Source organism: Caretta caretta, chromosome 1, assembly GCF_965140235.1.
Source record: "Caretta caretta isolate rCarCar2 chromosome 1, rCarCar1.hap1, whole genome shotgun sequence".
NCBI classification, from domain to species: Eukaryota; Metazoa; Chordata; order Testudines; family Cheloniidae; genus Caretta; species Caretta caretta.
The window spans coordinates 329076118-329094083 of NC_134206.1; the positions used below are offsets into that span (position 1 = coordinate 329076118).

Consider the following 17966-nt stretch of genomic DNA (forward strand, 5'->3'; position numbering starts at 1 on the left):
ATATGATGGTAAATGTTATATTTTCAGATGAAATGGTGAGATTCAGAGCTGCCAGAAAACAAAATACATATTATATCACTCCACTGGAAAATGAAGCAGACAAACACTTTCCATTGTTCCCATCACAGAAAAATTAAAATCTCGTAATAACTTAGGCATGGAAGTTGCCTACAGTTTCACTTTTAAGGCTTTGTTTAGAAATGACTTATGCCTCACTTAAGATCAAAGTTCATGTAACTGGCAAGAAAAATTGCATTGCTGTATGACTATGACAAGTACCATGCACAAAAAGGGAATTCATCCAGAAGGATTATTTGGCATGGCAAAGATGCCCCAGCCCTTTCTGGTACGTAATTGAGGCAGTTGTTGCATAAATAGGGAAAGAGAATAGAAGAATTAATAACCAAAATACTTTATTTTGAAAGGGAAGGCAAGTTTGACTAGCTACTAACTATTTCTGATGTGCACAGACAGCACTCATAGGATAGATGCCCCAGCTTTTACTGAACTTTACAGCCGAAAGGAACACATTTTTATCTCGTTTAAGACAGCGACAGAATTCCCATTGACCTCAATTAATGGGATCATGATTTGACTCTGTAAGTAGGAGGTAGCTGGAGAAGAACTTGACTACCTGGAATAGAACTGTCTTGATTGTCCCTAGTTTGTATTCTGTAGTGTGGGGATCTCGGTTTTTCATATTTTCTCAGCTGCATTGCTGTGGCAAAAATGGGTGGGATGGAAAATATATTCTGCGTAACTTGATATGACTGTGTCCTGCAGTTACAATGGAATTCTCTGCTGAATACCTTGTATCCCAATATCTAGACCATCCACTGGTGTGCAGTTAAAAACCATCCCTACTGTCTGAGCTTAATAACATGCCTGAGCTACAGCTCATGTTAAGCCCAGGGGTAAAACTGCCTCTAATAATGTGGTAATATTTTTTCAAGGATGAAGTGTTCATGAGCAATTTTGCCATTGTATCAGGTACAAAGATGGTTTCTCATGAAACCATTTATCTGTATCAAACACACCACTCTTCCTTATCCATCAGTGATTTATCTTCAATGAAACCTTTAAAGAAGTAAGAAGTACAGATGCAGCATATGCACTTTTACAGTGGTCATGGGTGGAATACATGCATAGAAAATGTAGTTTGTTTGCATTGCTGAGTTTTAAATAGAAATATCCAGTGGAAAGAAGATTTTCCACTTTTAACTTTTCACTGTGTGTCTCCATCTTAAAATCCTTATCAGCTGTGGTGAAATAGAAAGTATTTCAACTTCCTGTCTTGTTTCTGATTCTCCTTAAAGACTTTGAGTGCTGTGGAACAATGGATGAATGGGTCTTTGACATCACTAGTTTCAAACAACACAAGACAGATGTGTAGTCATGTTGTTTAATGCACTGCTGCAAGGCGCTGGGATACTATGGTGAGAATATTTCTGTGATTTTTCATCTGCATATGTAGAAGTCTAGTCAGTTCCTTTATCTTGGTGCTATCTGTAAAGAATGTGGAGACGGGATCAGCATCAGAATCAGCCAGATGATCAAAATGGCAAAATAGCTCTCTCCTACTGTGTTCCATGTAACCGTTTATCTGTATCCAATATGTTCTAATGTTGGCTCTTTCTTTATAGGTCAAAAATGTTCAACATATACAGTGGACATTGCACCTTGCAAAACCACATACCATAGCCAAATTAATAAAGAAGCTGCTGTTTTCATGCCATTCAATTCAGTTTTTACAAGTCAGTATGGACTGCAGGCATGCCGTGTTGTGATCTCCCACATCCTCTACCATATATCACAATGATGCTGGGGTTTTGTCTGGCTTTATTAGATGGCTCATGAGGATCCTTCGATCAAAGGCCATATAAAATGTAAATTATTTATTATAGCTTTTGTTTTCATTTTGAGATGCATAGGTTGATCTTTAGTCACTTTTCCTATATAAATTGGAGTAATAATAATCTCTCTACTATTAATAAATAGCAGAGGGGTGAATGGGAAATACTGGCCAAAGACATTGGGGCAAACTCATGCTCTTACAAAATGTATCATGGGAGTTTAACTGTCTACACCAGTCAAGGAGTCACTGCACTAGTTGCTAAAATCTCATATGAAAGATTCAACACCCTCACTTTTCTGAAAGCAGACTGCATAAAACACGTTTCTAACTTGGAAGGGTGAAGGATGGTTGAGTCCAGTGGTGCTGCTCCTCCTAACCTCACAGCTGCAGCTCCCACTGAGCGGAACCAGGTCTGTAAGGCACACTACTTCCAACATACCCCACAGTCTCTGAAGTCTAACAGGATGTCCAGGTAAAATGCTTTATGCCAACACTCCTGCTAGAGTCTCAGCTAGGTTACTCCAGCCATATCCTGGCTCGACCTAGTTGAGACCCAGAGCCGAGGGATGTTTGTAGGTAGAGTCTTCTTGTTTCCCTGGAAGATTCAAACTCCCATTCAGGAACTTATGAGAGAGCAACCAAAATCAGAAAATTTGATAGGCATGATTCTTGAGATATGTGAGAAAGCAGAGGAAATGTGCGTGGAAGAGGAAGGAGATGATGCTCTTCAAAGAAAGTAGAGGTAAGAAGACAAGAAAGAGGAATAAGAAATAAAGGAGGAGCTGTGAGATGGAGACAGACAGATAGGATGGGTTGGACATGGGAGGAGCGAAAAAAGGATAAAGAAATGGAGGAAGGAAATAAGCAAGGAGAGACACCCAGCTTCTAGGTTAGTACATATAATTTGCTTGCAATCCTTTACCTTATTTCACTTACCTGGTAGGTGTTACCTATCTCAGTAAGTTTAGGAAGAAAATTACTGGATGGGCTGTTTTGAGAACCTGCATTAATATTGTTAGCTACTGTGGATTCTAAGCAAATGGAAACAAAGACAGAGAAAATGACCGAAAATTTGTGAGAATGGGCCTATCCAACTCCCAGTGAAATGTGTGGAAGTACTCCCATTGACATCAGTGGGAAGTAGATCAGGCCCCAAATCCCTCTGGCAGATTAGCTATGCATGTTTATTTGGAGAATTTTCCTTTGAAAAAAATTCAGTGTTGGCAACTATACCTACATCCCAGTATCAGAGTAACAGCCGTGTTAGTCTGTATTCGCAAAAAGAAAAGGAGTACTTGTGGCACCTTAGAGACTAACCAATTTATTTGAGCATGAGCTTTCGTGATGTAGCTCACGAAAGCTCATGCTCAAATAAATTGGTTAGTCTCTAAGGTGCCACAAGTACTCCTTTTCTTTTTACATCCCAGTAGAAGCAGCTGAGCTCCACTTTTCCTGCAGCAGTGGAAGCAAGTGATGGCCCAGAGATTCCCTCTTCTCTCCACCTGCTCTTTTTTAATACATAGAAAAGTCAGTTATGTTTGGCAATGCCCAAAATTGAATTTGTTGGCTCCCCCCAAAATTGTAAATCCAGTCCGGCACAAAACTGTACAGCCATGCCCACAGTGGTGAAGAGTTAAGTGTAAATATGTTTGGGGAATGGCTCAGTTAAGAGGTCTAAATCATACAAGGTTCACTCCATAAAATCACCTGGCATAATTTGGCACAGTTTGGCATTGCTGGAAATCTCTTCTTCGGAAAAAGTGAGTATTCCATAGCAAGACTCCAAATGTATTGTATTGGCAGAGCAATTGTGAGCGAGCTTGCAGAGCATTTGCCTCCACCTGCTTGGCTGTACCAAAAGATATTATTAGCCCATCACTTTCATGAGCACTGAAATTCATAGAGACTCACAAAAGTAAAATAAATACATAGATTTTAAAAGGAAGACACAGAGCCAGCTTGAGTCTCATCTGAGAACATCAAGAGGTTCAGCGTCCAAGGCAGTGGCCCAGAATATTAGGTCAGTTGGAATGGGGTTGCAGATTGTCTTCTCCCTTTCATCACAGGCCACCCTCTCTTTATGAGGAGTCTCTATGGGAGTGAGTGTTTTCATGGTCTGATCCAGGCTTATCAAAAACAATAATAAAAATTCCCTCTGCTACTGAACAGGACTGAATAAAATGAAACATGGTAACGGAATTTTGCTAGTAGCAGGTTTGCCTCCGTTTGCTGTAGAGCTGGCACTGCAGCCAGGTACAGCAGATGGTGATGACCTCCCTTGGGTCTAGTATGTAGAATCTACATCAGATGCATGGAGGTGGGCCAGGGAAGCAGGCTGTATGAGGAGACGAAAAGATGTAGGACAGATGCAAGATATGTTCCATTCTACTTTTTCTTCCTTGAAGGGGGAACCTTTCCCTCTGGCAATGAAATTAATCCAGCAGGGACCCCCTGGACTGTCCAATTTTTGCACTTCAAAACTGCTGGCAGGTACGCTCTCCTTTCCAATTACATCATGTCACTAGTGGCTGTATCTGGGCACTGGTTGGGATCCAACTGTGGGGTGGGAAGATGCATTAAAGCCTGGCAGGTCTACTCCCATCTCCTGATGCTCTGGTCCTTCTGCCAACCCATCCTCTGTTAAAAATGTATGTTTTTATGCAGTATTCCTGTAGCCAGCGCTTCATGTCCAGCCGCTCATTTCCCCCTGCAGTCCCTGTTGCACTTACTCCTTTGGCCATGGCTCCCTCTTTCCTTTCCATTACATAGGTCAGGGCTGAAATATACATTACAACCCAAATGTACCATCCCCATAAACGCTTCTGCTCACAAGAAACGGCTCTTTCCCCTAGCTCACGAACTCTCCTTTCTGGGTGATAGTACCAAGGTGCCAACCCCACTTTTTTTAAAATAATTTTAGCAAATGTCACAAGCCCAGGGGACCAGGAGGAGGGAGCAGCCAATACAGACAAAGACAGAGCAAACGGGCTCTGCCTAACTCTCCCAACCAGCCCCTGCCCGTCTCCTCTTCATTCGCAAGAACAACAAAAAGGGGGAGGGATTTCCCCCCTCCCTTCTGCCCAGCCACCCGGGGAAATAAATTATTTCCAGCCCCTGCGTTTTCTGCCTCGTCTCCCCCCCTCGCCTGTCACTGACACCCTGAGGGGCGGCCGAGGCAGGCGCTCGCCCGGCTCCCACCAGGTTGCCCGAGAGCGGGCGGGGAGCGGCGCGGCGAAGGTGCGGGGACTGAGGCGGCGGGCAGAGCGGGGCGGCTGCTCCCCGACCCCCGGCCCCGGGGGAGTCCGCGCAGCAGCCCACAGCCGGCCGGCGGCTCCTCCCCAGCTGCCAAACTTCCCGGGCGGCCGCCGCGCAAACTTTGTTTTGTTTTGTTTTGTTTTTTTGCCGGCTGGGTTTGGGGTCGGCTGCTCCCCGCCTTCGCCGGCGCTGCCCTGCAGGAGCGTGCGGGGCGGGCAGCCGCGGCAGCAGCATGGAGCGGAGGCAGCCGGCGCCGCCGGGCTTCCCTCGCGGGTGGACTGTGCTGGTGGCGGTGCTGGGGCTGATGCTCCCCGGGCGCCAGGGGGCGGCGGGCTACTACCCCCGCTTCTCGCCCTTCTTCTTCCTCTGCACCCACCACGGGGAGCTGGCCGGGGACGGGGAGCAGGGAGAGGTGCTCGTGTCGCTCCAGCTCGCGGGGAACCCCACCTTCTACGTACCTGGCCAGGAGTATCACGGTAGGTGCCCGCGCCTGTTCCCGCTCCCCCACTCGCCTTCTCCGCTGGGGGGCGGGGAGGGGGGGGGTCCTGGCCCCTGGGGGCGGCGGGGAGAGGGGGAAAGTCGGGGACTTGCCGCCAGCGAGGGAGCCCGCTGGGCGACTCGCCTCGTCCGCGGAGTTCCCTGGGCGGGGTGTGTGGGTGAAAGTTGGTTGAAATGTGCATAAGGAATGATTGATCTGGGCTGGGGAAGCCAAAGGAATCTCCTTTCTCACACCCCCCCCCCCCATCATCTGCTTCCACCTCTAAATGCTCATTGCTTTCCCCAGACAGATCAAATATATACCCCCCACTCCTCTCTCTAGTTCTGTTATCTATCAGCTGATAATATTGGGATAGGCTATTTACCTGCCAGAGCTTTTGTGTGGCGAGGAATCTCTTCAGAACATCACTGGGACACTTTACATACTTGGTCCTTGGATTTGTAACCTTGCCGTCTTTTATATATATATAGTGTTGCTTGCAGGTCCAGCCGCAGGGAATTACATGGCTTGCTGGAAAAGTTCACATTGTTGAATGACCCACAGTGGTCTCACATTTTCATGCAATATTAGCCCCCCCATCATAATTCTCCTGATGTTCGGTGGTGTTAAACAACTCCATATACCTATTGGAAAATTGCACTGTTTTCCTGTAGGGATTTATTTTCAAATGTCACTATTTTTTTAGATGTTAACATCAGAACTCTACATTCCGTGTTAGACCAAGATGAAATATCGCAACAACAGCAACAAAAATTAGCTGGTACCTATATTTCAAACTATCAACCTATTAATTTAATAAAACCGAAAATGTGGGCAGAGGTTGTGTGTTTTACAGGACATATGTATAAAGAGAGAGCCTGCTGGCTAGTTCCCTGCCATAGAGATTTAAGTACTTAACACTAAGCTATTTCATGGATTTAATGAGGACTTCAAGAACATCAAAATATTCTAGACCTATCCTGATAATTTAGTAGGGCCTGCAGGTGTTTTCAGTCTTTGCTATTTGTACTAACTGTGACATGAAAGGAAAATAAGTGATTACTTATAGAGTTGGTATGTCATTTCTGATGTAAATTATGAAGACAAATTAATCCTTGAGGGCTCCCTTCTACTTTGTTCCATTGTCAAAAATATAGTAGCCTAAAGAAGTGAATTTTAGTTTATCTGTATTTGAATACAACTTCTCTGGATTACATCTGTGTTGTAAAACTGCCTGGGCATTCTGGTCCCCATCTCTTAGGAAACACAGCTGCTTTTTAATGGAAATTCTGGTTCTGCTCATTCATTTAAGTCCTGATCCAGAGCTCACTGAAATCAGTGGAAGTCTTTCCATTGACTCAAGTGATCTTTGTGTCAGACCTCTCCCGAACAGAGCCAACACTAGGCATAAGCATGCTAAGCAATTGATTAGGGCCCTGAGCAGCAAAAGGGGCCCCTCTCCTCTATTCACTTTTTTAATACATGTTGTGTGTGGGGGTGAGGGGTGGAGGGGCTCCCCAAAATATTCCTGTTTAGGGCCTGCAATGGGCTAGAATGGTCTCTGCTCCTGAGTAAACTGTAGTCCCTTTCCTTGATATACGTGCACTGAACGAGCTGATAGGTGCCATTTGGAGGTCACCAGTATCTTTCATTGATTAATCAGCCAATACGATTGTGACACAGGCTTGACATGATGGGTGATTGAGCTTTGTCACTCAATATGACCCCAGGAAGGGGATTTATCTATAAGGGCCAAAAGTGAGAGTGTTAGGTCAAATGTTTACAGCTTGTCTTGAAGACGGAGCAATCAAGTTTTATTGGGAAATCATGCACTGTCATGATGAATAACTTCATTTTTCTAACTGCCCAAACTGAAGAGAGTTAACAGATGTAAGTAAATTATCCATTCGTGCAAAATCTTTACTTCCCTGATTTAATACTGTTTATCACCTTGCTGACTTCCCCACCACATATACATATGTTTTAGCTCCTGTGAAATAGTGTACGTGCTTTTGGTTTTTCCCATAAAGTAACTATGTAAACAAGTAATGGTATAATTTAATGGTATTATAATAATTTCTTTATACAAGAGGCCTGTATATGTAGAACCTTTAAAATCCATAGTCACTGTACGTTATTTAGGAGGCATTCACTACATCTCCTTCTCTCTCTTTGTATCCTTAGGTAGTATTTCACAACTTCAGAACAAAAGCTAATTTTAGAATACATTTTAAAAAGTGAGGAAATTAAAAGTAAAAACTTAAACCACCTTGTTAAGAGAAAGATATAACAGCACTTGGTTAAAGATGGAATTAAACTCTTAACTTTGAATTATCTGATTATTATTCTATCTCAAAAATTTAGTTTTATGTAAGCATTTTTGTGTCAAAGTTCTTGGTTTTTTAAAAAACTGGATTAAAATATGTATAATGTTTTTACTTTATTAATTACTAAACCTCCAAGGGAGTTCCAGTCTTTACTTTTTAAGATAGACAATGTGCTTTTGATACAATTGCTAAAAATCTTATAGAGCTTTCTTTAAAAAATAGTTTGAGGCCCACATGTAGTAAACTGCATGTGTAAAAGATGCATACTTAGCCATATTTATATTTTCTCCATCATCTCCAATCTACATCATATATTAAAAATCCAATTTTAGGTTTTAAAAGTTAATGATAAAACTAGGAGAAAAGAAGTTTAAAAGAATACATTTGTTTCAGAAACTCTTAAATACTGTTTGTTTTTCTTCCCCCAAAAATATATATAACTAAAACTTCTTATTCCATGGCTAACACCTTATTTTCCAGGTCTCAGCCTGAAGTCAATGTTTAGACCCAAGCGTGTCACCTTTGAAAAATGTGTTTTATCCTAAACGTGGTGAAAGCACTCTTGAGTATGACTGCCTGTTGTGTGGATTCCAAGGCATTAGGTGACCAGGGATTGGACATGTTATGGAGCTGACAGTTTTAGTCTCCTAGATAGAGACTTAGGGGAGGTGCAAATTTTGTGCTGCTTTGTTCATGCTCTCTCCATAGATGTCAGTGTAGAGCAGCATCACAGCCTCAGAGGAGCATGTTGTTCCTCTTGCCTTTGGGGCTTGTGCTGTTATTTGTGTTTTGGATTGCAAAGGGAGGGGAGAAATTATCCCCCAGGAACAAAAAAATCCAAATCAGAGGAGGGTCCTTAAATTAGGCAGGTATGGCTTTGCCTTTGGTGTTTTGAGTTAGAAACAATGTGATCTTTATCAACTGCTATAACTGGTTTCTGAACACACCCTTACATGTCATTTTTGCGTACCCACTTTCAGATGTTGCCAAGCTCCTGTGAATTTTGGACAATGGCCTGTATTTATCCTGATGAGTGATTGCAGGGGCTCAGGAGATGTGTAAGCATTAGATCCAGACCAAAAATAATGCTTTTGGTTCTGATTCTCAACTGCCTTGCACGTTGTGTAGGCATTTGTGTCCAGACTTTCAAAAGTGCTCAGCATCTACAACCAGGGCCCAGTTTTCACCAGACACCAATATATATATACGTGGCTAGATTTTCAACATAGCTCAGTAAATTATGTGCTTAGCCCTTTGAAAATTTGGACATAGGTGTCACAGTGAGAGTTACTGGGTGATGAGCTCTTTTGAAAATCTGGCCCTTGCAGCCTGATCTAAAGGCCATTGAAGTCAGTGGGAAGACTCAGATCGGGCCCTTATATGTGTGCAGAAGGGATATAAAATGCAGCTAAATAGGGTTGCCAACCCTCCAGGCTTGTCCTGGAGTCTCCAGGAATTAAAAATTAATCTTTCATTAAAGATTATGTCATGTAATAAAATCTCCATGAATACATCCAACCAAAATTGACAACCCTAAATCAGAATGATAATGTTTTACAATCGCTTTGCACTGGTGTAAATGAGTACACAAGGTGCAAGACAATGAGAGTCAGGTCATTGAATATGCCTTTTGTTAGGCCCACTTCAGTTGTATCATCACACATAATTTATTAACTCTGGCTTTATTCTCAATGTTTTGATTGAACTTTAAATTGTAGGTTGACTCATTGGATCAGATTCAGACCAAGTGCAAGCAACTGCTGCTTCTTTTAATTCAGTCCTTGAAGTTGAAATTTGGTGCAGTAATTTTAAATTCACAAAGAATTTTAAAGTATCTTTTCATACTATCATAGTAGGGAACAATACATGAATCAGTATTCTAAGAGCTAATCCTATTCTAATGAGTACAGAACAAAGTACATACAAATGATCTTGAATAAATCATTAGTTTATATAGCAATAGTTCCGAGAAAATTATACGTTTTTGTAAAATAATCTTATACAATATTTCCAACTTGTACAGCTTGGTTTTTTTCATTTTTGGTACACTAATTCAGTGCTCGCTGTTAGGAAAAGAAAGGGAAAGGTACTAATTGCTCTGCTGTATGCGGTCCCTGTATCACATCTGAAACATGTTTGTGTTATACACAACACGTACACAGACAATTATTTTAATTATTCTTTTAACAAACACAGTACATTAAGAAAATAAATTAATACAATCTGAAGAAATCACATGGGACAATTCTGTTTTTAAACAATATGTTTAACGTTACTGTAAAATGCAAATACACTGTGTGTCACCATTTGTAATGTAAAAAATATCCTTTAAAACTTCTCTCGTAAGGAAACAAAAATAGTGGATTTTCAGATGCACTACTGATGTAGAATACAAAGTGAGTTTTAAATATGTGGCAATTATTAAGGACAGGTGATTAAAAATAGTTTACTAAAATATCATAAATATGGTAGGCCAAATTCAGAGAGGAGTGTAATCTGGTGAAACCCACATGCCAAGTGACTGGAAGAGAGGAATGTAGCAGGAGAAGCAAGTAAGAAAGGGTGTAAGAAAGTGTATATTTATTAAAGTGACCCCATTCTTTTACTTATAGTTCATACTCTTACAGCTTGCTCTGGCTTGTCAGTGTGTAAGTAATACCAACTTAGAGCCTTGTAGATTCATATACCTGCTTTTACCCATTTGCCCATCTCACACCACCGTATGCATTGAGAGAGAAAAAACAGTCTTGTGATAAGAAAATGAACTGGGAATCAGGCAATTACGACTGCAACCACAGGCTTCCTGTGTGACCTTGTGGAAATTGCTTGACCACTCTGTGCCTCTGTATCTCATCTGTAAAATGGGAGGTAATAATACCTTTCTGTCTGACAGGGATGTTTTGAAGCTAAATTCTTTAATGTTTGTGATCTGCTCAGATACTCTGATGATGAGAATTATACAAAAATGCCTCAAAATACATGATTAAAAATCCCTAAAAACCACCTCTGAATATGGCCCTGTCTCTGGAATCAATAAATATTTTTTTAAAGTAATTCCTTATTGAATAAAGAGAACTTTAGAATATCTCCTGTTCTTATATGTGATTAATTTTATTTGCTTTGGCAGATATTTTTTCTTTCTTTAGCTTATTTTATGCTTAATTAAGGCCTTGAATTGGCAAAGCAATTAAGCATGTACTTAAGTCTATCCCTACTCAGTAAACCTTGTATGTACTTGCTTAACTTTAAGCACATGCTTACTTCCTGGTGAAACACTGGCACTTAAACATGTGCTTAAGTGCTTTGCTGAATCAGGCCCAACTGATTTTCTACTGGCATGTTGGTAAATGATACTGATCTTTCTTTATATAATTTATATTCCTCCTGGGCCTTCCAATGTCATCTGCAAAATGGGATAATATTTCTTCAGCATCTTATTCAGAACATTTAACTTAAATTTAGATCTCTATGGCAATTCCTGTATTACTTTATTACCAGTCTATCGTATAATCAATTTCCATTCATCATCATACCAATTTTTGTGCAATCGTATAACGGAGATAGGCAGATGGGTGGAAATACATATATACAATCTGTACCTTAGATAGTTATTTTCATTGCACAATTATATTAAATGTTTTTAAAGATACAAAATCTAGAAATGAACATTTGTAGTGTAATTTTATAAATAATGCTAACAAGATAGTTTAATACAATCTTATTTTTTCACTTTTCAACAACATTTTTTTTGCTGCCCTTAACTCAAAAGTGCCTATTTTTCCCAACGTTTGCTTAATCTTTAGATCTCTTAAAAGCAGCATCCAACTGTTTTCGCATGACTGATGTCAAACTGACATGTGAAAGCTCTAATTCTACTCCTAAAATAGTTTTCTTTAATGAGACTTATGTTTCTATTCCACTTTCTATAGTTATTTTTTTCCAGAGCTGATCAAACTTCTAAAAGTCTCTTCTAATGTTATCAGTTTCCATCAATGACTGTTGCTATTCTTAGATGTACTCTATATTGTCAGGAACTATTCCTTTGTTAGGTACTGAAAAACTATGTCCAGTAGTAGGTAAGTTCTTATAAAATGTTCCTGAAAATCTAACCCTTTTCCCCTTCATTGGTCAACCACATGACTTGTAAAAATAAATAATGTGGTTTAGTATCTCTTTATTTCAGCACTCTTTGTTTTATTCTTAAAGGGAATGGATCATTTTGTTGCCCATTTTGTATAGTGCCTATTCTTATAGTAAATTCTTATTTATTTGTTTATTTTTGAGATGGTTATAAAAAAACAAAAATAATATGATGGACTCCATAGCGAGAGGGTAACAGAAAGAAAATGATTGGGGGAAAAGGAGCAATATGAGGTACAAGGGTGTAACAGTGTGACACAGCATCAATTACAACCATTGTTTTCGATAAGCATATTCAATTATTCAAATAATCTAAAGGGCTCATTGGAATATCCAGGAATAAAGTGTGGGGTGCAATATCCGTGGGTTTGTTTTGGTGAAAGTGAGGACAAATTTCCAAATTTGCTTCCATTTCAAATTTTGCCAGGCTGTTCTCTTTAAAGCTTCCATTTCATTCATTCATTCATTTATACCAGTGTTTGGTCTGAGAAAGACTGAAGAGTTCCACCTTTTAGAAGTATCAGTTTCTTCTAAGTTAAAGAGGCATGTAGAATCTGTTGGTCTCAGGAGTCCAGTTAGGCACAGGGATGCAAAGGCTGGAGGGTGGTGGCAGAGAAGAGAAAAGTAATAAGAATAAGGAAAATGTTAGTGGTCAGATCTCTTCTCTCTCCCCTATTTTAAAAAATCTCCACAGTAGTGGGACACTTCCACAGGACATATAAAAGGAATCCTTCTGAGCTCAGCGTTGGCAAAATACATCTGATCTACCAATGTTCACAGAATGCATCCTACTGAGATTCCATTGTAGTCAGAATATATTCTCTTGAATAAACTGGATATGGAGATATAAAATGATTTCTTAATATTCTGCTCTATTCTCTATATAGTCTATATTATGTTTGTCATATTTTAGCTTCAGGACATATTTTAAGGCCCATCTCTTCTCTTAAGTTTGTGCCTGATTGGGTTGTTATGGTCTTAGTATAGAACTGAATGATGTGTGAGTCTTTTAATTTTGAAATTATTGTATAACTCCAAGACCAAATGATGGGAGCCTTTGTAAATTAAAAATAAAGATCTGCTTTTGAGATCCAGATCCCAAATCGAACAATGCCAGACTTATTTCTATGAAGTTCATAAGAAAAACATAGACAGCATTACTGCTGACAGCCTTTTACAGACAGTGTTTCACTAGAGGAGATTTAAAACTGTAAGGAGTGCAGCTACCACCATTTTTAATTCTGGGTCCAAATATGTGGTCAGCAGATGGCTCATTTATAGATATTGTCAGACTTGGGTTTTGTGGAGGTTCAAGGTCCAAACAGACCCAAGTGATTCATTCTTACAAATTTGCAAGAGAGGCATAATACCCTTTAAATTCTTTCCTCCCATCATCAGAGGGTTGGCTCCTCCTGTAAGGAAGGCTGCATTGTCCCACATTACAGAAATCAGAATCAGCATATAGAAATGGATTGTATATTAAAGCTGGGGTGCCAAAATGATTGTGGGAGAGGAGAATTATTATTGTTTGTATTAAGACAGTACTCAGTATATACCAGGTGCTGTATACACAGAGAGGAAAATATTATTCCTGCCTCAAAGAAGTCTAAGACCCAGATCATGCACTGAGGTTTGTGTGGCTGCAAAGGCCCTCCCACATAGAACTCATTGCGTTATTGAAACCTGTCACACACCGAGGTGTAGGCGGTGCGACCTAGTGGTCAGAGCAGGAGTTTTACTGGTGGTAGGAGCAGAATCAGAGGACAGAACTGCAGGTATGGTCAGCAGGCAAAGCCAATGGTCAGAGCATGGGGAGTCAGGAACCAGAATAGAACCAAAGGGCAGAGCTGGAGTTGTGGTCAGGAGACAAGCCAGTGGTCAGAACTAGGAGTTAGGAATCAGGAGTTCAGAGGTAGGCAGAGATTAGGGCTGGAGTGGAGTAGGCAAAGAGGGTGGAGAAAGGGCTGGGCAGTGGAACTCTTGGTGTGGAATGCATTGAACAGCCACCGTGCTGCTCTTGCTAGGGCTTAAATGGGGACCTGTTGGCCCTTCTGACCAATCAGGGAGCACAGTCAGTTAGTGAGGGTTTATTGGGCTCTACCAAATTCATTGCGTTGCTAGGCAACGAAGCCCACAGACAGCTGAGTTCTTGATGGTACCTCCCTCCTCCAGGGTTCCTCCCAGGGACCCTCAGTAGGGGAAGAAGTTGTCAACAAATGGTTTAAGGAGAGAAACATGAAAGATGGGGCAAATCTTGAGGGATTCTGGGAGTTGAAGCTTGCAGACCACTGGGTATATTTGTTCAGTGATCTGAAAAGACCCAGGTATTGGTGGTCATGTTTGGCTGAAGGATGGTCTGTTCTCAGTTTTTAAGTCAAACGCCAAACCTTATCTCCTACTGAAAGGTTAGGGGCAACTTGTCACTTTTGATTGGTGTAGTGCTTATGTGGTTTTTTTTAGCAGCAAGTAAATGTTCTTTGAGTTCCTGGTGTGTTTCCTGAAGATGGTGGACTAGGTTTCTTCATACGGGCACAGCAGCCATCTGACCTAACATAGTTTTTAACATCAGTTCATAGGATTGGCCACCAGAAGTACCTAGCAATCAGGATCCAGGTTTTAAATTGGCCGAAATGTCCCACTGTGGGCATGTCATGGCACAACCGTAGCGCCTGAAGCTGCCCTTGGGAATGTAGAGATGATCCCCGTGATAAAGGATGTCTTGTTGTAGATAAAACTTTAAATTTGGGGAAGCACTGTTGGTTCTTAGCGTTTGGGGCTAGTGCATATTTGGTGATGTACCTGACATCCTGCTGGAGGGTGCGGAGAGCAGCTTCTACAGTATGTTCTTAAGTAGGGCTATCAAAAATACTTGCGGTTGTCCATACAAAACTCTCAAAATGTTCAAGGAGAGGACTGGACCATTTAGGAGCAAGGATGCCCACTTGAGGACCTCTCTGGTGAGCAGGCTAAGTACTAAGCCGACTCAGGACCAATCCATGGGGTAAGACTGTGGCCACAGAATGAAGTGGAGATGACATTGGTTAAGAAATCCATAAAATATGGCATGATCCCCATCAAATTTATTGGGTAGGGCCAGCTTGGGTTCACGGACAGTGGATGTGAGAGTTGTGGGGGACAGAAAATGCGGTCTGGGCTTGTACCTGGGCCTGGAGTGCTGCATCTGCTCATGATGAAGTTCCTGCAGGACCTCAGCACGTCTGAGAAGGTGGGTTGGGCTCCTGTTGGGCCTGTTCTGGAAGGGAGCTCCAGGGCCTGGGCAAAGTCCCTACTGTTTTCTAGTGGGCTGCTCAAACTGTCACACACTGAGCTGTAGGCAGTGCAAGCTAGTGGTTGGCCTAGTGGTTGGAGCAGAATCAGAGGACAGAACCAGTGGCGTAGTCAGGAGGCAAGCCAATGGCTGGAGCCAGGGGGACTGAGCCTGGAGGTAGCTGAGTTTCTGACAAAACCTAGGAAGACAAGCAATATGTAAAGGATGGTGGAGCAGGATATAATTAAAATATCCACACAATTCTTATGTATTTGTTTTTAATATAAATATTTACATACATTTTATACATCAGATCTATATATTTCAAATTGATAAAAGGACAGACTTTTACACAACATAATATAGCTGTGGAACTCATTGCCAGAATATATCAATGGGACCAAAAGTTTAGCAGGATTGAGAAAGGATCAGACAATTATAAGGATAATGAAAATTGTAACTGTTATGTGAAATACCATAGGATAAAAATATACATATTTAACATGATATATAAATCCTTGTGCTTCAGGGCATAAGCCAACTGCTGACTGTCTTGTGGGCAGGTTTTTCCTTTATGATTTTTCTTTTTTCTTCTTGTACTTTCCTCTGCAGCATTGTGCATTGGCCATTCTTGGAGACAGTATAACAGACTAGATGGACTACTGGACTGATTTGGTATAGCAAGTCCTATGTTCCTATTATTGTTAGCTTTTTGGAAATAAATTGTAGCTATTTATCTCTTTCCCCTTATTTTGTGAAGACTGCTTTATTAATAGCAGAATATGCTAGCATGTAGAATAGAGTCTAATGTGACCACCTTTGAAACACACTAAGTAGTCTAAGGGTTTGTCTGCACTGACTAGCAATACTCACTAGGGCTGGGATTTCTAAAGCACACTAACAGGTCATGCTTGGAATGGTCCATGTAGACTCTGTTGATGTGCAATAAAAGTTCCCTAGTGAGCACCAGCAGGGGCTACATGGACTAAATAATACGCCACACATTAATGAGCTGTAGTGTACATTATCTCACTATGTAGACAAGCCCTAAGAGGAAGCCAAATACGTGATACTTACTCCTAAACCACTTTCAGGATTAATTTAGTGGCAGCAGAATCCTAATTTATTTTACCTCCTATTGAAACAGATTTACCAAATTAAGCAGGGATCAGACATTGACCGAATGCCATGTAACTTTCTGTATTTGATCATATATTTCCTCAGTCTGCATTTTTAAATGCCATGGTTTTGAAATACTGTGTCATTATTTGCATATCACTTATTATCATATCACTTTAATTCTGATAAAAGACAAGGTAAAAAATGAGGGATGCTTCCACATTTACCTTTTATTTATTATGTCAGGGTCATGCCCTAGGACGGACCACCAGGTTTGTCATGGCTCTGTTAGTTATATAACCAGGAAAGAAAACAACACTATCTTACCTTCTAGAACATACGATCTTCCTTAATGATCCTAGAGTTGCTATGAGAATTCCAATAGCCTCTGATGAAAGTTTCAATCTTTTTTACATGCTTCCTTTATTTTGTTAACATTTCCTGCTTTCTCATAATGCATAAAGTTGTACAGTGTATAAATGTGTATCTGGAATATTTATTTTATTCCAACTTTTTCCAGTTGTCCCTAGCCAATGGTCTAGGCAAATGGCAAACACTTACAATGCAACATTTAAAATCTGTATAATCACAAAGAATAGACTGCCTGTGAAAGAGACCTTCCCAGTCTCTAGGAAGACTCCCTCTCATCAATCCCTCCTCCAGTCCTTAGTTTCCATCCCTTCCCTAGAAAAATCCTAGAAGAATGGGGAAATCTTACAGAGTGTCCTGCAGGTCACCAAATCCAGTCTCCTTATAGTAATATCAGTCCCCCAGGAATATGGAGACAATAATATCTATGAGTCCATAGTTTTCATTTCCTTAATCATTATCTTCTCCCAGTCTTTTAAAACAGGAACATGTGATGGAGCAGGTCCTCAGCTGATATAAACTGGCATAGCAATAATGGGAACTGAAGATCTGGCCCATGATATTTCTGAACAAAAGGAGGCTAATAAATCCGTCTGATCCATTCCTCCTTTGAAATAGTAGCTTTACCTTATAATGTTTTTTCTTAACAGTTGTTTAGTTCCTATATGAAAAATATATTTGCACTACTTCTTTCTATCTCTACTGTATTAATTCAGTAGCGCTTACCATCATTTTTTATTTCCTAAAATAACGTCTGTCAAGGTATTTATCGCCGATTTTCTTTTAGTGACTCTATGTAGTGTATCCTTAACTCAATTTGAATATTCTAGGAATTACCCTGTTCTCTACATATCTATTACAATGGGTAGGTATGTCAGCTCTTTGCAGCTTGAGGTCAGAACCAGACCTGGCAGTAGGAGAAGGCTTCCCTTCTCCCTCCAGAGTTCTTTCCTGTGTATCTGCATTCCCAGCAGACCTCCATGCAGCAGAGCTTTTCTGAGGGAAATTCCAAACTTTGATTTCAAATTTCTGACTAACAGTTCAGCTCAATGTGTCTGTCCAATTACCGGCCATTTCCAATTCCCGGCTATTTATTCCCAGTCGTTATTTCCTATCCGTTAAAAAGTTACTGAACAATAAGAGGACCTTCTCTCT

At 40.7% G+C, this 17966-nt stretch overlaps 1 protein-coding gene across 2 annotated transcripts in view; it reads left to right on the forward strand.

Annotated features, from left to right (window-relative positions):
• Positions 1-5046: 5046 nt before the first annotated feature.
• RELN (reelin) overlaps positions 5047-17966 on the forward strand; it is a 468214-nt gene continuing 455294 nt past the window's right edge. Inside the window, exon 1 of one of the 2 annotated variants that reach the window (XM_048836399.2) lies at positions 5047-5586. In XM_048836399.2, the coding sequence (XP_048692356.2) occupies positions 5343-5586 (244 nt within the window). In that variant the 5' untranslated portion in view covers positions 5047-5342. The remainder of the gene's footprint in view (positions 5587-17966) is intronic. The other variant, XM_048836401.2, reaches the window with a different exon arrangement.